This window comes from Rhipicephalus microplus, chromosome 2, assembly GCF_043290135.1.
Source record: "Rhipicephalus microplus isolate Deutch F79 chromosome 2, USDA_Rmic, whole genome shotgun sequence".
In the NCBI taxonomy this organism is placed as follows: domain Eukaryota; kingdom Metazoa; phylum Arthropoda; class Arachnida; order Ixodida; family Ixodidae; genus Rhipicephalus; species Rhipicephalus microplus.
Genome location: NC_134701.1, coordinates 163357724 through 163382129, shown reverse-complemented (window position 1 = coordinate 163382129; position 24406 = coordinate 163357724). Strand labels below are relative to the sequence as shown.

The 24406-nt window shown below is 45.8% G+C and overlaps 1 protein-coding gene across 1 annotated transcript in view; it reads left to right on the top strand.

Annotated features, from left to right (window-relative positions):
* The window catches only part of LOC119169676 (ubiquitin-like modifier-activating enzyme 1), a 97789-nt gene extending 88957 nt beyond the window's left edge, over window positions 1–8832 (top strand). Inside the window, exons 26-27 of the mRNA XM_075885651.1 lie at window positions 1449–1630; window positions 8550–8832. Coding sequence (XP_075741766.1) covers window positions 1449–1590 — 142 coding nt within the window. The 3' untranslated portion in view covers window positions 1591–1630; window positions 8550–8832. The remainder of the gene's footprint in view (window positions 1–1448; window positions 1631–8549) is intronic.
* Window positions 8833–24406: the final 15574 nt, after the last annotated feature.

The window sequence follows — 24406 nt, the reverse complement described above, 5'->3', positions numbered from 1 at the left end:
GTGAATAATACTGCCAACATAAACCTAATACGTGTATTTGGAGGAATTTCAAATGGGCAGGCAGTGTTTATTGATCATTTGAAATATTTTTACTAAACATTGAAGGCTATTTGGGCATTCACTGTACGTCGGACTCGCGGCACAGAAACTTGCTCTCTGCGGTTCTTTTCGTAAATGACGACACGTAAGTTCGAGATCGCGGCCGAATGCGCGTCTTTTTTCTGAGTTGTGAGTCGCAGTGCGTCGTCGCCTGCACTTGATATGACACGAACTTACAGCGCGTGAACTTGACTTTAATAATTAAAATGAAAACTAATGCCACTGTAAGGACTGGCAAGCATCTCTGGGGATGGAAACTTTCGCCCATGGTAGTGTAACGGTAGCAATGACGGTGGATCGGAGTTTCTATTGCATTGGTCCTATAGGCCTTCCTCTAGAGTCTGTGCTGTTCTAAACAGCTTAAGCGCGTTACACTACCTGAGCTATTCTTGACGATGTAAATATACATTGAAGGTACTTCATGGTTTGACAAGGACGTGCGCCCATTCGTCCATTGACTGCGGAGGCATACCTATCGTTGGAGTGACGCAGACTTAAGACCACTTGAAAATAATTTCTAGTTGCGTATCTGTACAAAATAAGTGTTACTTAGCTGGAGGTGTGAAGTATTGAGCTATGCAGTGAAAGTGCCGTGCGCATGGAGAAAGACATCCAATATAAAATAAAATATCCATATTGAGATTGCAAACCACATCTGTGGAACTTTTCTGAGGTGGCTGAATAGTTAAAAAAAGGAAATTGTCATCTAAAGATTTGCACCAACGAGGTCATGTGAAAATACGTGCTGATTCAGCAAAAAGCTTCTTGTCGCAAAATTTATTCTGCTTGGGGAATCAAACCCAGGAGCAACAGCTTACTGAAGCGTGCTATACCAGTTTGCAATCTTTTTTCTTCATGCATTCGTCTTGAAATGTGGATCCATTCGCCCTCAAGCTTCCAATTACGGCCTGTCAATTAACTCATTAGGTAGGGCGACCACCTCGATCAAGCAGGGTCCCAGCCGGTTTCTATAGGGACCAAGTTTTTGTCGACTAAGAAGTTTTCTTGAAGAAAAATTCATGTGCGTCGGGCTACTGACGGAAGGAAAACAATTTTTATTTCTTATCCATACTGATTACGAAGAGTGAAGAAGAGCGTGAGGGAAAGCCGTATTCTGGGACCCTGGGATGACTCCAGTGACATGTCGGACGCTATGTGTGATGGTGCGGGAGACTTCGGAAACAGGGCGGGGTGGAAGGGGCTGGCATGAAAAAAAAAACATTCCTGCGATTTTCACTTACGAAGCCTTGACGACTGTGCAAGTGCACTGAGCAGGTTCTAGCCTTTGCAGTTCGCAGAGATTGCCTGAATCGATTACTTCTCGGTGCTTTGACCATGGCTTTTTGCAGCGTCAGAGAAGCTCTGGAGCGTGTGTCCAGGACCAAAATCGACAGACAAACGCGGACCCTGGAGCTTCGAGTTAAAGGCAACGACATCAACAGTGGAGAGGAAGTGCAGCTGCCCGAAGTGCGATACGTACTGCCCAAGTGACCACGCAGCCACATGCATACCTTTGCGTAATCAAATGTAGGTAAGGCTTGTTTTATTCGCGGAGAGAAGTCAGCGTTTTTTTTTTTGAAACAGTGCCCCCAGCATACCCGGTGTCACACTGAGGCGGGAGGGCTCCTTAGTCCAGGAAACCTCTGGCTTCTAGTGCCCTCTTGGCCCTGGCGACGAGTTATTGTAGGTCTTCCAGGCCCTCGAGGGCGAGTTTCGCCTCCTATGTTTCGGTTAGGTATTCGTTCGTCCATCCTGCTTCATTATCAGTCGTGTGTTTTTGCAGATTACGTCTGGCAATACACTGACATGCAAGAAGCAAGTGTGCCAGGGTGTCCAGTACGCTGCATAGCGGGCACATAGAGCTATATCTCTTTGAGTAGAGACGGTGCTTTAGGGCCCCATGTGTGTATGTGCTGCTTTGCAGTCGTCTCAGTATCACGCTTTCCTCTTTTGTCAGTTTTGGATGTGGTGGAGGGTATACTAGTCACTCCAGCCTGTAATGCTGGAGTAACGATGAATAGGTGTCTCGAACAACTTTCGTCTATTCGTCCACGGGTTGGATGTCCTGTGGGCAGGGGGCAGCCCGGCTGACGTGCTCGCAGGCAGCGGCGTGGGTCGCTTTATTTCTCTGCAGACCCTCGTGTCCTGGCACCCATAATATACAAGTGTATGGGAGTATAGCGCTTAGCCGCTTCAAAATATTGATGGCACTGGCTGCGATACGGCCTTTAGCCAAATTCCTGGTGGCGGCTTACGAGTCGGTGAAGATCACCGCGGCGTCTGTACACGTGGTGATTGCTAGAGCGATAGTGGATTCTTCTGCTGCATCTGAATTGAGTACGTTGACCAAGGCCGATGCTAATTCTCGGTCTTGAGAATCTACGATGCTGAAAGCGTGCGCGTTTCTATGCGGATACTTGGCAGCGTCAGGGTAGCGGGAGTTCGGGTCTTGCTTGAACTTTCGTTGAATAGCGTCAGCTCTAGCCTTGCGTGTACTTTTGTGGAAAGTAGGATGCATGTTGCGTGGAATAGGTGCGATGGACAGCGACCCTAACGTACAGCGGGATGCCCCTTTTCGGGTGTGCATCGGCGTTGAACGTGTCGCTGTAGTTGAGGTACTGGAGCACCGACCTCCCGTGGGCGTCCGCTTGAGCCTCTCCAGCTGGCTGTTTTTATGCGCTTCGGCGAGCTCTTGCCACGTGCTGTGGAGGCCCATCTTTAGGAGACATGTGGTAGAGGCCATTGGGGGAAGCCCGAGGGCTACTTTAGTGGCCTTTATTATCATGATATTAAGTTTTTCTATTTCAGCTGTTTTCAAATTCAGGTACGGCGTGCGGCTGGGAAACAGAGCTTGCATTATACGTAGCATGTCGTGCTCTTTGAGTCTGTTTCGTTGATTCGCGATCCGAGTTGTGATAGTGTCCGTTGGAGTCCCGGTAGGGTGGCAGCTTCCGATTCATTCTTGAAAATGTGAACTCCAAGCACTCGCAGGGTCTCGACTTGTGGAATGAATGTCCCATTCAGTGTTACGCTAGGGTCGGGCTCGTCGTAAAGAGGGGGTCTGCCTCTTGTTCTCGCTTTGAGGACGAGGTGCTCGGATTTCTCGGGGGCACAGCAGAGACCGCTGTTTCGGAGATACCGTTCGATGATATCTACGGCGGTTTGTAGGCAGGTTTCTTGTCTTCCAGTGTTTGAAGCCCTAGTCTAGAGCTTGATGTCATCAGCGTAGATCGCGTACTGTAAATATGGTACTTTGTCGAGAATTTTCGGCAGATTGATCATGGCCACATTGAGAAGTAACGGCGAAATGACCGAACCTTGCGGCGTGCCTTTTTTCGGCAGTTGAAGGCTTTTGCTGCGGATGTTGCAGAAATACGGAAATTACAACGTATACGAGTAGGGATAAATTTAAGTTAAACACGATGCGCCGAGCCACAAAAAAAGTATGTTGGCTGTTTTAAATTCCAAAACCACGATGTCATTATGAAAAACGTCGTAGTGGAGGCCTTGGAATTTTCGACCACGTGGGGTACTTCAACCTGCGCCTACATCTAAGTACGCGGGCCTCTGGTATTCGCCTCTATCAAAGCGTGGTCGCCACGGCCGGGATTCGACCTCATGCCCATCGGATCCACTGTCGAGCATTATGACCACGAGACCACCGAGAGGGGTGGCCACGGAAAGAAAAAAGTATTGCTGTACTCTTAACAGTCAAGCAAAACAGAATGCGTCGGGAAAGAAACGCGTGCCGAAGACATCTTAGTCGGACTGAAGAACTGGACAGTGCACTGAAGGCATTTAGCGAGAACGCGAAATGACTACTACTCATAACAAACTATTCCAAGAGATATCAAGCGCGTCAATGGGACGTAAAACGTTAGGTGCGCACAAGAGACTAAAGAACCTCAGCAGTTCATATGGTGGCAGTGAGCACAGGAGCGTTCTGACCGGCCTTTGCAGGCACCGGAGATCCGGGATGGAGATGTCGAGGCAGCAGGAAGGTGAACTTAACGAAGTATTTATTTACATAATTGACCTGGTGAGCGCTCTGGCCCAAAACTCCACATCTAAAAACTCTTTTTAAAAGCAACTCGCGAGGTTTGATTATAAGCAGCCTCGTTTGCCGAGATACCTGGATTAGGGAACGGGTCCAGGCTGCACTGTCCAATGACAGGTCCCACAGCACTTCCGAATGTCATTATGCCGGAACCTCCCCCAACAACGAACCACGCACAACCCAAACACAAGTATTGTTCCGGTGACGCTGTCTCATCCGGGGAATTATGCCTCCAACAAGCGGCGTGGGATAAGTTTGTCATCACGCCATTCTGTCCTACCACCCATGTTGTCGAACGGCGGTCGCCGGCCAGGCGCCTCCGATGGCATGTACCTGGACATCTGGCCCTGATTTCAGCGTCGATGGTCTAACAGCTGGAGACGCACAGCATGGTGGTCCGACGTCTGTCTTCGGCGGACACTCGGCGTTGATGCCTTTCCTGGGCCACAAAGGCGCCTCGTGTCACATTTCAGCACCTGCCACAGTGACAGCAGTGTTCCGTCGAGTAATTGCAACCACGGACCTCAGAGTACATCAAAAAACGTATTTGATCTCCCTTTTTAGGAATCGGCATAACACGAAAGTGAAACGTGTCCTTGCAGAGGTAGTTGAGCATTCATTGTGCATTGTTTTGCCACAAGGGCGAATGAATGAATGCTGCAGTCACGCGACGAACGGCAAGCAGCTCGAAACTAGCAGCGCGCTCTTCAAGCAGAAACCATGCACGAAATCGGAGCATACACAGGACGAGCGCGGTCAAGCAACTGTGACAGCTCGACACTTAAGGGCGCTGCCGAAACAGAAAGAAAGACGTACGAAACGAATGCACAAATATACACTTGGACGAGCGCGAACGGTCACAATACTTACTCCGTGTGTGAGCAGAGCGCTAAATTCGTAAACGCGCCCGTGGCAGTAAGCGAACTGACGTTTGTCCTTTCTTTAATTACTACAACTCCATACCAAACTTGCGAAGGAAGCACAATAGTTGTACAAAGTGCCCGAATCCCGAGATAAGCGCGTGCGCGAGCGAACCACTACGTTAGGTAACACCTATACGCACTTTGAACACGCCATGTGGAGGAACGCGAGCACATCGACGCGCGGGGTGGCACGGTACGACTACCTTTAGAGCGCACGCGCACAACTCGTGCTCGTCGTGCAATCTCGCTACTGATAAAAAACGCGCTGAAGAGCCGAGCTCCGAGGACCACCAGAGGTACATGGTTTATATAAATGGTTTGCCGGCAGCATCGTGGAGAAGGATCGTTTGGTGACTGAATGGTTAGCGTGGCGCGTCGAGTCACGCGAGGTCGCTGGTTCGAAGCCCACTGCTGAACTTTTCCTTCTCGTATGTTTTTCCATTCTAATCTGTTAGTAAACATTTTTACAACGTCGTATCCGTGAGGAAATACGTCACGTAGTTGTGGTGGACCCCGGCATAAAACACTTTCGTGTTAAAGCTGGCGGGCGTCTTCGTGCTCCTCCTTATCGCCACCAAGTGAGGCGGCTGCCTTTCTCCATCCCAACGGCCGCGGCAAAAGGCAACTTGTCGTTCGCAATAGGAACAGGTTATTTGGAGAAACTTGAGAGGTCCTTACCCTTCAATGGGCGTAATGCAAGAAGACTTATACCCCTGTCTCACGGGCACCCGCGAAGACCGTTTAATTCCCTTGTCCTTACGACAACGAAGATGCGGTCCATGTCACACGGCCACCCTTACGCAAACGAAGGTAAACGGAGCACTTCGCAAAGGACGTTCAACGATCTACCTTCGCAGCGAAACGAGGTACTCTCGTCCCCAGCAGTCTAGAGGTCAGAGAAAAATTTCGAGCACGAAGTGGCTGCAGTGAAAGAATAATACATTTTGGCAGTATTAAACATTTTTTTTGTAGTATTCAATCAGTACGCGTGTTTGTTTACATATATTTACGCCCGCCAGAGTTCACTTAATCTCATCACCAATGCTTTACACACCGTGCCTCGCGAGTCGAGCCGGCCGGTGCCAGCCGATCAACGTCATTACCAGCGCAATATCGTACCACTTCCTCACGTCGTCCACTGTGTCACTCATGGCTGAAGAACACAAAATGTGCGCTCACGAGGCAAGGAAGCATAAGAACTTTCGTACCGAGCATGTATACCGGCAAGAAAACAACTAAAAGCACAATGTGGCCAGCGTCACTAGCAGCATCACTACATTTAGCAAATGAGTTTTTATTTGAAATTATTTTAATGGTTTCTTAGTCGCATACTTACTTAATAGTGCTTTTTTGTAAAAACTGCACAAGTATTCACAAAAAAATCAAGAGAGATGAAATTAGAATGCTTTTCTGAAAATCAAACAGTGCCAGCTGAGCCCCCTCGCGGCAACTGTTGCAACCTTGCCATTGCCGTGTGCACTGCCACAACTCCTTCTCCATCGAACCCCCTAGGGGAGATTTACGTTGACGGTGTTCAACGGAGTTTGGTGATGGCCGTGTGATAGGGGTATCAGTCACTCCTTGTCAGTTCAGCGCTGCATTATCTCCTAGATCATCTAACAGGCTGCCTCGTTGAAACGTAAGAAGGGCTGTAAGGCTTGTATATTAATCTGCGAAAATCCATAATAGTTTGGTAACTTAATCATGGGAACGAGAAACGTGTTGCTTTTTTATTGCAAGCACTTCAGGTCAACGAATTACTCACGGGTTTTAGAATATTTAGAAAAAGTATTCTGAAAAATTTATATAAATATATGGGTCTGGTTCAAGTTAAGAGTAATATTACATGTACTTCAAATGCAAGCATGAGTTAACTTGAGCTAAAGACCACCGTCTGAATAATATCACGCACATTAACTAAACGAGTTCATTGAAAGAACAGACGGGTTTCTTGGTTGGTGTTTAGAGTTATTGTATAAGACGCCATATACGGTAACTCGAGCTAGGCAAGCTAGTCATCCTAGCTACACTAGCTGGGGTCGCTGCGGCACCTGGAGGAGCGGATAACAACCACTATGTTACTCTACGTGGCCTACGAGATTCACACGGGCGCCCTAACGCCAAGGTGCGGGCATGGTTTGTACGAGTGCCCCTACGTAAACACCTAAAGAAAGCAGAACAGCCATTTGGGATAGTCTGTAATGATTCATTCTGATTGCAAAATGTTGGGTGCTGTACAGAACAGGGACGAGAGAACAGAACGACAACACAGGAACACAGGCGCTCAGGGTTGCCGCTGGGCGGAATCGAAAAGGCTCCAGGAATCGAGCCTCGAGTGCGCCAGAAGCACTCCTTGTGGCGCTTCACGCGCGAACTTCCCTTTACGTAATCTCAGCGAAGCGCAAGACTAACCTGCCTCGGTTTCGGGTGCGTTCGTATTCTCACACTCCGCGCATTGTGCAGACACCCTCCACGTTCCAACGCTTATAAATCTCTTTAATCCTCCCGTGTGAAGGGGAGGCGCCACGTTGGGCACTGTGCCAGGGGATTCAAGCATCGGCCATCTCGAGTATGAGACATCGAACACTTTCGCCTTAGTATTCGAGTTTTGCACCTTTCGGAAGTTAAAATGACAAAGGATCGGATAACCACCGCACATCACGCGCGAAGCACCATTTGTCGGCATGCTCGTCTAGCGGAACACAACTTAACTCAAGGGGAACTTAATTACAAGGGGAGCTCGCGCTTGACACGGCACATGGACCACCCTTCCGGCGCACTCAGTGGGTTAGTTTCGGTTTCTCCCGTACGAAGGTCTGGAAATTTTACGATGGATCTTTGAAACTAGCCGTGATATTTTGAATTTTTAAAATCTTTGCCCACCATAATCTGTCATATAGAACAACTTCGCTATATAAACAACAACTCTAATGTTGATAATGAAAAAGTTTATTCACATACTTTTGTTAATTCATCCTTCCCACGGGATCTAAATAGTCGCTAAATCTTTCCGCCTCAGCATAGAAATCGGCTGCGAAGACGACGAGCGCCTACGTATTAAAGTTTTTGAAGGAAAATTGTGTATTGCTTAAAAATCACCCTTTATATATAAGGGAGCCGTCAATTTAGGGAGCGCCGAATGTTTTGAAGAGAAGCAGAAATTCTCCCGCACATTCACGCACGCACAAACACGCACATGTGAGCATGCTCAAATGCGCACTCGTGCGTACGCTTGCGTATAAATACATGCCGGCTGCTGCCGTACCACTGTCTTGGCAGTTTGATCCCAACCCTGAATATTCGCTTTCTATGGTGCCTCGCCTTTGCGCACGTAGAGGAAGCACACTCTACATACAGCGACATAATTTTTCGCAGATACAGCCATCTTTGGCGAATGCTTCGCATAACATTGATACCCTAAGTACATGGTTATTTATTTAATGCTTTCTTTTTCTATATCTCCGTTTCAGGTAGATGAAAGAGCAGCGCTGCTCCGGCCTTCCCTGAAGACGCGCACAGGAAGAAGTGGCGCGCCTTCGCAGCGGCAATGAGACCCCGTCGCGCTGACAACGCCATAATCAATTTATACATGTAAATTATAGCAGTGATGTATGAGCTCGTCGACCTATATTCCAGCACATGCTGTGGTACAAGTTGCGTTTTGTTTCGTCACGTTGATATAATAGCTTACATTCCTGCTTGGTCTACGGACTGCAGTATGTAATAAATAAAAAAAAATAATTACATTTGTCATCTAGTGGATGTCGTTATTTTCTGTTTTATCCTCAAAGCGTTTTTAAGAAATATTGCGTGTCCAAATACGGCTATTGCGTTATATCTAAAGAAGATCCTGGTTTGCCGTAGGGAAGAAATATGCATTAGATTAACGCCTTCTTTTTATTCGTTTTGATACAACAAGGTGATTTTTGTCTGTATTCAACTGGCCTTGGTATCAACGCAGTAAACGTTTGCATCATCTTTTTCTGGAACTTGTGCTAGATCATAAACGAGTGATGAAATGCTGGACAATGGTCCTTACAATAAGGGGATCCCGCTTGTTTTGCTGGCAACCCGATGTCAACTGTGTTGAAAAGCCAAATCAATCCAGTTCCCGCCAATTGCAGTATATAGAAATAATTGATTATTCCCCTGTTATAAATCATGACATCTAATAAGTCTATCGTAGCAAACCAGGTCAACCGCACGTGTTCAATAGGCCTCTTCCCCAAATGTAGAGCTTCGCGTGAGCAATGCGTCCAGGTTGCAGTAAATCGCGCGTTGTCATGTATTTTCCCGTAGACCAAATGTATTCAATTGGTAATGTGTCTTTACTTCTCAGGAGGAGTATTGTGAGACATATTTGTTCTTCTGGAATTGTATGACGAGCAGTTTTTATTCGGTGCAATGGTAAGAGCTTCGAGAGTTAGTCATATTGGATGATCGCTTATAACTAAGCATTCAAATTTAGCATTTATGTGTGGCTATGTACCAAACCCTCTACAATAACTCTGCAGCATACTCTTGCAAGAGTCCCTCTGAATCGCACTTGTTTTAGAGGCCAGTCGATCGGCTAAGTGGCCGTTTTGTTATTCTTATTTTATTTGCGTTTCGGAAAAACATGCGAAGACCAACCCCGTCCTAACTATATACCACCAGCACTGCTTTCTAGCTGCGTTTGCTATGATTCAATAATGAACACACGCTTGTAAATTATGCGCGGTAGCAGCTGCAGACACCAGCAGCGTCCACAGCCATGCACTAGACCACACTAAAAAAGTATAGTTCGAACTGGACGTACTTACACGCAATAGTTTGAAGGCTTAGCGTGCCATTCTAAACACTGAAAACAGTTGCCGTATTCTGAGCTGGATATGTCGTCGCAATCAATTTCAGTGCGCGCTGACTGACGGGCTGCAGCGGTTCAGCTAACGCGGGTATTTTTTTTTTCCGAAATTGATTGTCCCAATATTTCTCACACCACCGTTTCACATAACTTAGACGTGTATATAGTTTATACAGTCGTGTGTTCAGAATACACGACTGAGCGCCACTCAGTGGTAGCATTAGGAACCGAACCCAGTACCTGCCACATTGGAAGCGGATGCCTCGAGTTCGGAGTATAGCTTGAATCACGGAAAAGCACGAGTGGTCCGTGAAAAGGTAGTTGCTGCTACATTTTGTCACGGGTTTCTCGATACTGTTACTGCGCCTTAAGTGCGAGATCAAGTAGGAAGCGTACTAGGTAATTTTTTTTTAACAGAGAAACAAAAGTTGCCCAGTTGGCAGACTTTGGCATGGTATAGAGTAAGGGAGGAACAGGAGGGAAAGAAAAGGCAGGGATGTTAACCAGTCTAGGAGGACTGATATGCTACTCTAGAAAGCGGGAAGTGGAGGGGAAGTTGAGAAATAGATGGAGAAAGAGAGCATGCACACAAAGTCGCTCTGCACAGTGGTCATAGTACATTCAGTTCATAATCAACGGTGCGTGTATGTTGCCTTCAAGAAGTTGAGCACCACCTTCGTCGCCTTCACGCGCAATGTCCTCTGAGGCCAGCATTCCAGAATCGTTTCCGTCTTAATCGGTCTACACCCCCCGTTGTGCGGGACTGGGGATATAGGGCAAGGATGAGGGTATGGTGAGGGATTCGTTCTGAAGCTGAAGAAGAGAAAGAACTAGATACGTTCAAACAGGCCAACCCTCCATTCATATTGCGTGCGAATACAAATAATGCTATACAGCATGTATGAGGTGAAAGCTGCCTCGATAATCATCGTTCAGTGCAAAAGCTATCGTATGGAAGGACCAGGCCTGAGCTCATTTATAGCTCAACCTCATACGCTGTTAAATCTGATCAAGTTCGTTTATCTTTGTCACCGTGCTGTTGGTCTGGCGGCATTAATTTTAATGCCTAATGTGCTACTTCAGAAATTAAAAACCACCGCGTTATTTCTAGCTTAAATATTGTCGTATTATGAAGAAGATACTCGTTATTCAGTACTATATGAAAGACCAAAGTGCACGCAATAATAAGCACGCTTTAATAAGGAATACTTTTGGCGAATCCTCTATCGGTACGTCACTTCCTTACTGAAAATGAGGACTAGCATGATCTCAGTGTTTTCAAACTATTAGCTTCCCCACATGTAAATTTGATGAAGTTGGTTCGGGTTCCAGGGCATACGCGCCTATTTCTGAATAAAATTGCCGATGAGCTAGCAGATACATATTTGAATCGCTCGGTTATTCATGTAATGCCTGCATCTAAATTTGTTATATGTGTTGGAATAGGAAGGAAAACGTTATTAAATAAATTTTCTGTGCGACCAATACCAGCCATATTTAAAATATCACTGTCTAAGTCCCCATTCTAATAGTAAAAAATGTCAAACACGAGCAATCGAAGTCGCAATTGCGAGGCTACATTGTCAGACTTCATATATAGATCACCTAGCGTGTGTGTGTGTGAGCCATCGTTTCCGGAGACTTACAACAACAACAACAACAACAACAACAACAACAACTACTACTACTACTACTACTACTACTACTACTACTACTACTACTATTATCACTTTTGCGACGACTGCTACTACTAATACTCTACTACTGTTACTGCTACTACTGCTACTACTAATACTATACTACTACTACTGCTACTACTACTCGTATTACTACTACTATCACTTCTGCGACGACTGCTATTACTAATACTATACTAATACTACCTCAAGTATACTATTACTACAACTGTACTACTATACCAATTCTACCATTACCACTACTACCACCACCAACAACTACCCTGCTACTACTACTAATACTACCACGACCCCTAGGGCCACCACCACCACAGGTGTTCTTGCATGCGGCCCCCGAAAAATTGCTGCCGCCATGGCCGGAAACCGAATGAGCATCCTCAAACTTCTAAGCTACAATCTGATGCCCCGCCGCGGTGGTCTAGTGGCTAAGGTACTCGGCTGCTGACCCGCAGGTCGCGGGTTCGAATCCCGGCTGTAGCGGCTGCATTTCCGACGGAGGCAGAAATGTTGTGGGCCCGTGTTCTAAGATTTGGGCGCACGTTAAAGAACCCCAGGTGGTCTAAATTTCCGGAGCCCTCCACTACGGCGTCTCTCAAAATCATACAGTGGTTTTGGGACGTTAAACCCCACATATCAATCAATCAAATCAATCAATCTGAGCGAGATAGCTGCTGCGAATCTGCAAGAGTAAGCAGTGAAAGTTTTCCACGACGACGTAGACCTGCAGGCCCACTATAAGGCACATAGGAACTCCTTTCTTGCAACAGAATCGAAAGTTGGACAATTTGAATATTCACGGTAAAACTGTCATTTAAGCGCACGAAGATACACACAAAAAAAAGAGGAAGTTGTGAGAAAGCACTTGTCATCTCTTTTGTGTGTCTTCGTGCGCTCAAACTGCAGTTTTACCATCCACTCCTTTCTTATCAATTTTTTTTTGTTTCGTGTCGTGAAAAGGAAGCTTTCGCATGCTATCATCGTGGTTTTTGGCTGTCGTACGATACCAGTAAAACCACGCGCCTTACTTACCTGGAGACCTCTAAATTATATACAGCCGTGCAAGCTTTCGGTACTGCTACCTCCGTGGCACAAACGAACTTAGGGACATATATATACAGCTGTTTACACGAGAGAAAAAGAACTGTGAATCGATGAGTAGCAACAATACTATCCCCACGGCAAGACGAGTTATTAGAAGTGATCTTGAACTTTGTAGCTCTTTGTGTTTCGTAGATGATCATGATTGGTAGGTCACTAAGGGTGCTTTGAAGCATGAATACTCATAGTGCAACATGTTAGTAGGTACAGAAAATCAGCTGCTTTCCGAGAACGCGGCAACAGCGTGCACATCATGAGGACAGAGAAAAGGAACACGAGGCATAGACGCCGAAGTAAGAACCAAGGTTTTATTGTTTGGTCGCCGTGGCAAATATGCACAAGACATCAAAACAACAAAAGGGACAATGAAAGGAGTGAAACTCGATATGTGCGCTATCTATGCAGAAATTGAGCAAGAGCCACCCTTATCATGCCCCGATAGAAAATAACCTTTTATCTAGGAGGGTTGTGGACGGAATACTGACACAGCTGTCTTTCACGATCGCACTTTTTTCGGGCCTCATTTATTTCTCGGACATAATGGCCTGTTTTCAGTAGTAGGCATGAGTCCTAAGTTAAAAACTGTTTCAACATCACATTCGTTGCCGGTTGTCGAATGTTCATTAAAGGTAAATAATAAGGAATACGAGTCATTCAGGCGTTTCAACTAGTACTGGTACAGCATTCATTTATTAAATTTTTCTGACATTTTTTTTTTCAAGTGTGTGCCCGTGGTACTGGCAAGCATTCGTCACGTGAGGTATTCCCGTGCCGAACATCATATAAATCAAATCAAATCAAATCAATCACTTCAATGAACTAAATCTAATTGCTTCTACGGTTGCATTAGCAAATGACGCTTCACAGTGTGAAGAAAAAACCGGGGTCAGAATTTTTTTCTACAGAACTTCGCTGATCGTTTTCTGTTAGACTTTCTTATTACACACAAATATCTTCGGCTGAGACCTTAGCTGTTATATTAGCCCTATGTAAAATTCCTCTAACTATAACTTCTGTGGCTATACTTAAAGATTCATTGTCATTGTGTTCAGTACTACCTGCTTCAACAGATTCGGATATTCTAAGATTATTGCGATTACTTGTTCCTCATCATCTGAGAAATCTGCGATTAAATTGGGTGCCAGTACGCAAACAAAATGTACTGAATGAAGTTGCGGGCTCTCTGACAAAAGCGTCTCTGGCAGGTCCAGCTCCTTCTCTCCTTCCAGTTACGGCAGTTGTCGCTGCGGCAAGGTTCAGAAAGTATATATCTGTTCTTACTCAAAATCTCCATTCATCAACACACTTTATGCACCTACCGGTTCCTTGGATAAGGGCATGTTGTGTAACCAGACGGGCTAAAGTTGTAATAACCAGAACGCGTTGTCGAATTCAAAATCTTAATTTCTAAATGCACAAAGTGGGTTTGGATATCTCCCATTTTCGCTCCTATTGCAACTAACTCGAAACTATCGAACACTTCTTGTTGAGCTGTCGACGTTTTTTCTTACACAGAAAATGAAGCATTGAAATTAATTTGCGACAATGTAGTGTACCGGTTCCGTCGGCCGTTCTGTTATTATTTGGGGTCTCCGCACTGGAACAACACTCGGACAGGAATATTTTCAAAGCTGTCAAAAAGCTTATATGCGGCTCAAATAGATTTAGTAAGTGCATCAACTGGTAGGTGCAATTTAAAATTACAATCATTCATAATTAAAGTTACAATAAACATCACAGCACATCGACGGAGTGAATGATGATGAGTGGGGCGAAGCATTTGTCCATCCATCATCCATACATCCATTTGTTCTTCCGTGCGTGCGCCCATCCGTATGTCCGTGCATGCGTCCGTCCGTATCTCTGTGTGTCTGTATGGCGACGAACACAAGCCGCTGTGGCCCTTCGCTACGCTTCGTACATGGCCCACCAACGAAACGACGAGCCCGAGCCGCCGCATCGCTCCACGCCCGCCGCCTCTGCTTCGTCCATGCCCCACCACGAACGGTCCGCCACGCACGGCGATGATCCAGAAGACTGAGAAAGGCCAACAAGCCTCCTTCACACGCTCTCATGAAGCACACGTAAGTGTAAAATGAACCATGCTTCGAGTTTGGTCTTGCTGCCTTTACCATGGAAGTACGGTGCATAAGCCTCACCGCAATGTCTAAAAGTAAGTAATAATTAGCACGGATAGGTTACTTCACGGCTTCGATTGCTTACCTCGATGAAAGTACCAATGCTGTGCGCCCGTTACAGTGATGGCAGCGACATACCTTTTGGCGGGGCCATGCAGCTTGAAGGCCGCAATTTTTATCTCCTGTTGGTTATATATAGCAACTGGCACTTCTTGGAATATAGGTAGGCGAAGCAATTACTTGTCGAAGATTGAGAGAGAAAGACGCCCAAGAGAGAGAGTGAAACATCCATATTGGGCATATATGGCATGCGCTGACGTCGCTGAAACTGCCATGCTCGAGTACCAGCTAGGCGGGGCGTGAAGTTTGCAATTACAGGTTAGAGCTATCAGTACACATCGTGTGAGCTCATTTTTTAATTCATGCACACAACCCAATAACGTTCCAGCTTCGTCATTGTAACATTCTCAAACCTGACGTCATTATGCTGCCTCCACAACGTCATAGCCGCCACGTTAGTGTACGAGTATGAAGCTTTGTCCATCACACCACGTGCAAAATATGAATTGCTATGGAAGGAGAATCTCTAGGATCCCTAGGGTGACTCTAGCGACGTTTCGAGCTCTCTACATTACGGCCCGGTTGACCTCGGGAAGGCCCATCGCGTGGGGTATCGTCGCCAACTCTTGGTTACGGCCGAGCTTAACGTGAACGCCTATCTGACAACTGGCAAGGCGCGCTTGATTAGACGTGCGCCCATGTGTCATTGAGTTGGACATTTCCGTGAAAGAGCGTGGTTGCTATAATAACAAGGAATAGCCTTTGCATTATTTACGTCGTTCTTTCAATATATATGAGTAGCTGCCGTCACCTGTCAGATGCACACGCACTGTTGCTACTTTATTTGGTCGATCGCTGCTCGCGAATACCCTCATTTAAACATCAATTGCATGTTTTCATATCGTTTCTCGTGTAAAGTACAATAACCAAAAGTTTTAACAAATTGTTCACTTTTTTAACATATTTATCAGCCCACTGTGTTCACTTTATTTTTCGGTTAACAAAAATAAATCTCTGCCAAAAATTTAAAAAAAAGGCTTTGATTGAATTTTTGTCGCCCCGCCGCGGTGTTCTAGTGGCTAAGGTACTCGGCTGCTGACCCGCAAGATGCGGGATCGAATCCCGGCTGCGGCGGCTGCATTTCCGATGGAGGCGGAAATGTAGGCCCGTGTGCTTAGATTTGGGTGCACGTTAAAGAACCCCAGGTAATCCGAATTTCCGGAGCCCTCCACTACGGCGTCTCTCATAATCATGTAGTTGTTTTGGGACGTTAAACCCCACATATCAATATGATTGAGTTTTTGTTGTTGTATAATTATTATAAGTATAATACGTTTGAAAACTGTTCACAGTTAACTCAACCTCGCCACGTGTATCTTAAGACGATAACACCCCATGGCTGGAACAAAAAATGCCGGAAACGGTGTTATACATGCTATAGTTTTTGCGTGCTTAACTTCAACCAAGATGAACGCATACTAACTCACTCAAGCTTCCATTCTTATGTACCGTGTGTGAGTGTGTGTGTGGGGGGGAGGGGGGGGTCTCTGAGGCAATTTTGATCATGTAGTGGTTCTAGGGACGCGACATTATATTTAACATGAAGGCGTGTTGACGCATTACCTATATGGCAAAACTAAACTACGTAGTGTACTATACTACCGTTTGAGTCGATGTTAAATCAAAATGTTTAGTGTGATAGGCGGTAAAGAAAAATAAGAGCGCCCGTCCTCATTTAGAACCAGTGCGATGCGCATCGATCGTGATTTGAAAGGACTGTACAATTCATCGATTACTTATCGAGAGCGTGGACGACGGCTTTCTGCAGCCTGAGCAAAGTCCTAGAGCGAGTATCCGAGGCCAAGATGGGCAGTTCAACGCGAGCCCTGATTCTCCAAGTCACGGGCAAGAATTCGACCAGCGGGGAGGAAGTGGAAATACCCGGCAAGTGCGATATCTGCTGCCCAGATGACCGCGGCACCGCATGCCTACCTTCGCGGTACGAAATGGACGACAGCCCGGTTTTAAAAGCGATTATACGGAACGATGGTTTCAATGGAGTTCGGTGCAGTGTACGTGAGCATATTGCTCAGGCTAAAGCCCCAGGAGGTACGGGGTTTCCTGGGGTTGAATCTTTTGAAGAGCAGCGGCAATCGGGGTTACACATTTCTAGGCTCGGGAAGTCACAGACACACCACAAACACGCGTGAGAATATATGCCACTCTAGTATATAGTATATCTACAGACGTTTTCGTACCGTTGCCGTGTTGTTTTAATCAGAACCTCGAACAAAAGCCTTTCACTGGAAAGCCTGTCTTCGGATCAGGCGAATGAGGTAGTGCAACAAACCCATGTGACCAACAATACTATGACACCATGCTGAGACATCGAAATCTACCGCCATCGCGATTTCAGATCTTCGAAAACTTGTGGCGTGATGTATTCGCAAGACGTAGCACGATTACAGCACCAGGTGACGTCGACAGCTTACGTCTCTTGGTCAGATGGGAGCCGATTATGGAAGCAGTGCAACTGCAACACCAAGTGTGCTACACAAAGCTTCAGGAGAGGGCAGTGAAATTTACTGGGAACGTCAACGTAAGTTAATGCGAGTCTCTCAATTCGTGGCTCACTATGCCTTGCAAGTAGTGTTGTCCCAGAAGGTTACAAGGTATGTAACCTTCTGCAGGCGTTTTTCATAGTTCCATCGCGAGGATGGATAAGGTAACACTAGCCGACATTAAGCGATATTCAGTCAGTAGCGAATACTGCTGAAAGTGTGCCGGTATGTGCAGTTAGCCAAATGCTTGTAGTATGCGACTATAGCGGGTGTTAAAAGTTAAGCTTTATGCATCCATGGTTTTCTTAAAATTCAGCACTAAGAATATCATGGCAACCATCTTTGTGGATAACTTTCGTATCCAAGGGGTACACAAAGTGTGACAAAAATTATGACAGTCTGTAGCCCAATTAACTAAGAATCAATAATTAACTTTTCAGTGGCTGCAGCAAGATAGCGCATTTGCGATCAAAAGTTAGGGGCAGTAGCATTCTTCTAGCATGCCTGTGCTCCGATAAATCCTGCTGCAAATTTAATTGCGCTTAGCGTGATTGCGCATGCCCCGCCGTGGTGGTCTAGTGGCTAAGGTACTCGGCTGCTGACCCGCAGGTCGCGGGATCGAATCCCGGCTGCGGCGGCTGCATTCCCGATGGAGGCGGAAATGTTGTAGGCCCGTGTGCTCAGATTGGGTGCACGCGTTAAAGAACCCGAGGTGGTCAAAATTCCCGGAGCTCTCCACTACAGCGTCTCTGATAATCATATGGTGGTTTTGGGACGTTAAACCCCACATATTAATTAAGCAATCAATCAGCGTGATTGCGCATGCAAGACAGCACTTGCATTAAGCTCCACTCATGTCAGCCGCGCCAGTTGCGTGTGTCGTTTAATCTGACAATGGGTCGAAGGCACAGATGATAGCGGTTACGCTTTTACACCGGCTGGCGATAGTAATGTGGCTGTTCGTCACACCACAGATGAACTTTGCGCCGCTCTTTCCTGCCCTGCAAGCGTAGTCGTGCAAAGCACAATTAAACTTTATGGCGGGATATCTGGAAGCACAAACATACTAGAATTCTTTCATGTGTAAGTCATACGCAGAAATACGACTGCCTCCAACTTTTGAATACAATTATGCCAACTTGCTGCGGTCACTGAAAAGCTAATTATTGCATCTTAGTTAATTGGGCCACCGACAGCGACCATTATTGTCTCACTTGGTATCGCCCTAGATACTAGAGTTGTCTGCAAAGATGCTTTACATTTTCTTCTCAGAGTTGAATTTTGGACACCCGGTATATGGTGCGCCAGAACACACGCCGCCGTTCACCGCATTCTTGAAATAAGTTCCAGAAATTTCGCATTTGGCACACTTACTTGTTCTTGCAACTGTATAACTTGTGTTTATGCGAACTTTGGCCTTCCGGCTTGCCATTTGATTATTGTACGCAGCAGTTACGATGCTTTATAGCTTACGTATTATTCTTCGGAAAATTCTAACCTAATTGGTTCACTGCGCTGACAACTATGTCTTTAAAACAAAAGCAAAACGCTTTTAGAGTACTAATTTCCACTCTGCTATCGAAGATAACTATGCTCTTTCAGTGAGAATATATGTTGAAAACAATTTTCAACGATTTAATACTCGTCTATGGGAGAGCACAAAGCCGCCCCAGTCACCGTATGTCTCTTGAATGCATCAATGCAAGCGTTACTGAAACTAACACAGTAACCCAACAACGCCCGTGTTATCAGAACTGGGATGAACACTACATGTGCCAGTTTTTTTGTTCGTTGTTTTAGTGCAGAATCCCGTACGTAGCCTCGAATGCAGTCCCGCTAGTTTTTGCGGAGCCTCAATTCACCATTCAGACATATCTGTTATCCTACCATCATCATCATCACCATTAGCCTGACTACGTCCACTGGCGGACAAAGGCCTCTCCCATGTTCCGCCAGCCAACTCGGTCCTGTGCTTGCTGCTGCCCCTTTATGCCCGCAAACTTCTTACCCCCGTATTCAGAAATGCTCCTTGACTTGAACTTGACTTGAAACCGCCTTCAATGCAGCGTGTTTGAAATATGTCTGTGCGTTTGTGCTGCCTTTGCAACGCCTAAAGAAAGCGCGTTGGAAACGCGTTTGTGCTGCATTGAAGTCGGTGGCAAGTTCAAGTCGAGCAGTGTTTCTGAATACGGGTGGAAATCTCATCTGCCCACCTAACTTTTATATCTCCATATCTCCCCCTAACCCGCTTGCCTTCTCGGGGAATCCAGCCAGTTACCCTTAATGACCAGTGGTTATCCTGCTTACGCGCTACATGCCTGGCCCATGTCTATTTCCTCTTCTTGATTTCAACGGTGATATCCTTAATCCCGGTTTGTTCCCTGATCCGCTATGCTCTTTTCTTGTCTATTAAGGTTACACCTATCATTTTCTTTTCCATCACTCGCTGCATCGCCCTCAATTTAAGCTAAACCATCTTTATAAGTCTCCAGGTTTCTGCTTCATAGCTAAGTACCGGTAAGATGCAGCTGTTATATACCTTCCTCTTGAGGGATAGTGGCAATCTACCAGTCGTGATTTGAGAGTGCTTGCCGAATGGGCTCCACCCCGTTATCGACCCCAGTGTTATCCTACACTATTTAATGTATCACTAAACCATCGCATCCATTTTGCTTACAAGCCCGCGTGTTGATTTTTTTTTTAGTTGCATGAAGTACAGAGCGTATATGGCTGCCTATTTATAACTCGGGTCCTAGACGGCTTCGTGTTTCTTGCACCAGTTGTGGAGGTGTGTGCGGCATGTTTCATTATTGGCAGAGAAAATCAAGGTTGAATTTCATTTTTAAACTTCGCTCTGAAATCTCGGCAAGGGACGTAGAATTTTTCAAAATGTATTTTTGCGCACTTGCGCGACATTGGCTCAATGAAATTTCCGGAAACGTGTGCTTGGTCTATGGCACCCACCGATGATAACGTATGCTGTTTATTAACTTCGAAAGCTACATAGGACCCTGTAGACGCCTTCGAAATCCATGACGTCTTGGTGATTCGTGCGTGAATCTCAAGGTGGCTTCTCCACCCGTATTTTGTTTTCGCACTTCTTCTCGCTTGCCGAACGTCGTGGCACGGTAGCAGTGGTGTTTTCGAGATTGTGAAATTGTGCGTTACTTATACGCAAAAAAAAAAAACGTTTCACTATTTAGTGTTCCTTTAATGCTCTCTCTCTCTCTTTGTTTCAGATAGATGAAAGAGCAACGCTGCATCTTCCTTTACTACAGTTTCGCACAAGAAGAATCGGTGCGCCTTCGCAACTCAATTGAGACCCCATCGTGATCACGGCGTCACGTTTAACCTTATATAAATTATAGGAGTAATGCATCAACGTGTGCACCTAGTGTATATATATATATATATATATATATATATATATATATATATATATATATATATATATATATATATATATATATATATATATATATATATATATATATATATATATATAGATGAAATAGATGATCAGCCCCGCCGCGGTGGTCTAGTGGCTAAGGTACTCGGCTGCTGACCCGCAGGTCGCGGGTTCATATCCCGACTGCGGCGGCTGCATTTCCGATGGAGGCGGAAATGTCGAGGCCCGTGTGCTCAGATTTGGGTGCACGTTAAAGAACCCCAGGTGGTCAAAATTTCCGGAGCCCTCCACTACGGCGTCTCTCATAATCATATGGTGGTTTTGGGACGTTAAACCCCACAAATCAATCGAAATAGATGATCAGAGTTTCTTCCGGCTACCGTAATAAAAGTTATAAACTTCGAGAATAGTGCAGTATAGGAAACAAAACAATAAAATATTTATTTAATCCTAACAGTTTCGGCTGGTGGACCAGCCTTCTTCGGAGGATGTAAGAGACTTACATCCGGGTCCACCAGCCTAAACTGTTAGGATTAAATAATATATATATATATATATATATATATATATATATATATATATATATATATATATATATATATATATATATATATATATATATATATATATATATATATATTCTCGCTCATACTGATACATCGATTGCGTTCTTTTTTTTACATTGATATATTTTCACAGGCAACATTCGTGGTCATCAGGATGTCATTATATCTTATGGTTTTTCCTCAAAACGTTCCTTCAGAAGTGGTGGCTGTCTAAGGAACATCCACGGCATTATATTTTGGAGGACGTTTAGTTTGGTCTTATAAATGGTGCACGCAATTGTGCATTTACGCCTGTATCGATTCAGTCAGAAATGAAAAAAAAATTATTTCTCTCTAATTTGTAATTTTCGAGTGATTAAGGGAGCATAGTATTGAAGGCACTGTGATATAGCGTGATGGTATTAAACTTTGTTGTGTCGCAGCTGTAAACGATTATTATTGATATGATTTGATTGATTTTGGGGGTTTAACGTCCGAAAACGACCATATGATTGTGAGAGACGCCATAGTGGAGGGCTCCGGAAATTTAGACCACCTGGGGTTTGTAGTACCATCATCGGATGGACGGAAAACTTTATTTAAATAAAAAGGAAACCCTGCAGCGTTGCCCGGGCTCAGGCCACCCCGACGTTTTGTGCGCTGAGGCGTAGCCTTTCCACCGCTGTCCGGGCCCGCTGGATTGCCCACAGTTGGTCGTGCAGATCTGAGCTAGTCAGCGCACTTAGCCAACGCTCCTCGAGAAGGTCCAGTTTTATATTGTCCTCTCGGTATATTACTGTGACCTGTGTGCATTGCCATAGAATATGTGCCATATCTGCGGGTTCGTGCTTACAGAGGGTACAGCTTGTTTGCGGGCATTGTCTGGAATTTACTCTGCTCAGGTGTACTGGATTTGAAAAGGTTCTGGTTTGCAATCTTCGCCAATCTGTTTCTTGAGATCTGTCTAGCTGTTTGTGTGGTGGCGGATATTCTTCTCGTTGTCGCTTATAATGTGCCAATATGTCATGATACGTGACCAGTCTGTCTCTGTCGTCTTGTATCGCATATTCATTATTGTCATCACCTCCATCGTCCCCTTCGCCTCAACCGGAGTCATCCCCCCTTCGGTGGTGGGTGCGGGGGGCCGGGCCGTCGCTATCCGAGTCGTGGTGGGTTAGTTCTCGCACCGGTTCGGTGGGAATTCTCGTTGAGGTTTTGAGGGATGGTTGTGTCTGCGATGTTTAATTCCCCCATGTGCGCCGGGATCCACTTGAGGTATTTGGGTACAATTTTGCCGTTCTGGAAGTCTTCTGCTCTGCGGTTCAGGATTTTGGCTGCTTCGGTGGAGACCCATCCCTTTGTGAAATTCCTAATGGCCATCTTGGAGTCACTGATTATTAATCGGTCGTGTTTTCGACCGTTGACCACAGCCAGTGCAATGGCCATTTCTTCCGCTGCCTCCGACGATCTGGTCCTTACGGAGCCCGCGGTCAAAGCCTTCCTTTTTGTGTCTATGACCACCATTGCGAAGAAGGAGCCATGCACAACCCTATTACTGATATCTTTATTTCGGGAATACCGGGCGGCATCTACAAAAAGCACACCCTCCCGCATGCCATGGTTTTTAAGGATCATTTTCGTGCGGATTTTTCGTCTCTCAACGTTGTGTGCAGGGTGCATATTTTTTGGGATGTTTTCCGTAATTATTGCGGACCAGATGTCCGGGTGAATCTGCGCCTTGGGACCTTTCATTCCGTGGTAATTAATGGAGATCTTTTCCATGATTTCTCTACCCGCCATGGTTCCAGACAATCGTTCGAGTTGCGCTATCCTTTGTGCTTCAGCGATCTCGTCCAACGTGTTATGTACTCCGAGTGTAGCAGTCTTTCGTTCTTTGTGTATCGCGGTAGACCCAGCGCAGCTCTGTACGCTTTTCTAATCAGCGCGTCGACTTTGTCTTTCTCGGCTTTGTTCCAGTGGACGAACGCCGCTACGTACGCGACATGGCTGATCGCGAAGGCCTAAACGAGTCGTACAACGTTTCTTTCTTTGATGCCCCTTCGTTTATTGGATACTCTTTGTATTAGCCTAACGGCCGCCATGACTTTCTTTTCCAGGCGCGTTATAGTTTCTCTATTGGTTCCCCTGGCTTCGATCCAGAGACCCAGGACTCTGATCTTCTGAACCAAAGGTATCGCCGTGCCATTTCTAGTGGTTATCCTGATTCTTTTGTGTAATTCTGCTACGTTTCTGCAATGTATGCCTAGTCTTTTGGGGTGGTATAGTAGCAGTTCTGATTTGGCCGGTGAGCATTCCAATCCGGTGCCATCCAGATGACTCTCGACTGCATCCACCGCCTGTTGAAGTCTATTCTCCATCTCGCCTTCACTGGTGTCTTGCGTAGTCCAAATCGTAATGTAGTCTGCATAAATTGTGTGATCGATGCCTTCGATTCACTCTAATTTTTCTGATAATCCCATTATGACGAGGTTAAACAGCATCGGTGACACGATGGACCCTTGCGGTGTGCCAGGGCTGCCCATGTCCACTTGAATGCTCTCCTCCTCGTCCAGTCTAACCGTGGCAGTTCTTCCCGTAAGAAAATTTCTGATGTACTTGTACGTGCGCTCGCCTAGGCCAAGTTGCGCAATTCGTTTTAGAATGGCTGCGTGCTCGATCATGTCGAAGGCCTTCCTTAAATCTAGCCCAATTATTGCCCCCATGCCTCGTTCAATGGGGTCTATGACTTGCTCCTTTAGTTGTATCATGGCATCTTGTGTGGAGAGCCCTTTTCTGAAGCCGATCATGTTGCTGCGGTATACGTTGTTAGACTCAAGGTAGCCGTTAACCCTGTTCAGGCAAGCATGCTCCATTACTTTACCGACGCAAGAAGTCAGGGAGATGGGCCGCATGTTCTGAATTTGTAGGGGTTTACCCGGCTTAGGAATGAGGATCACGTCGGATTTCTTCCATTAG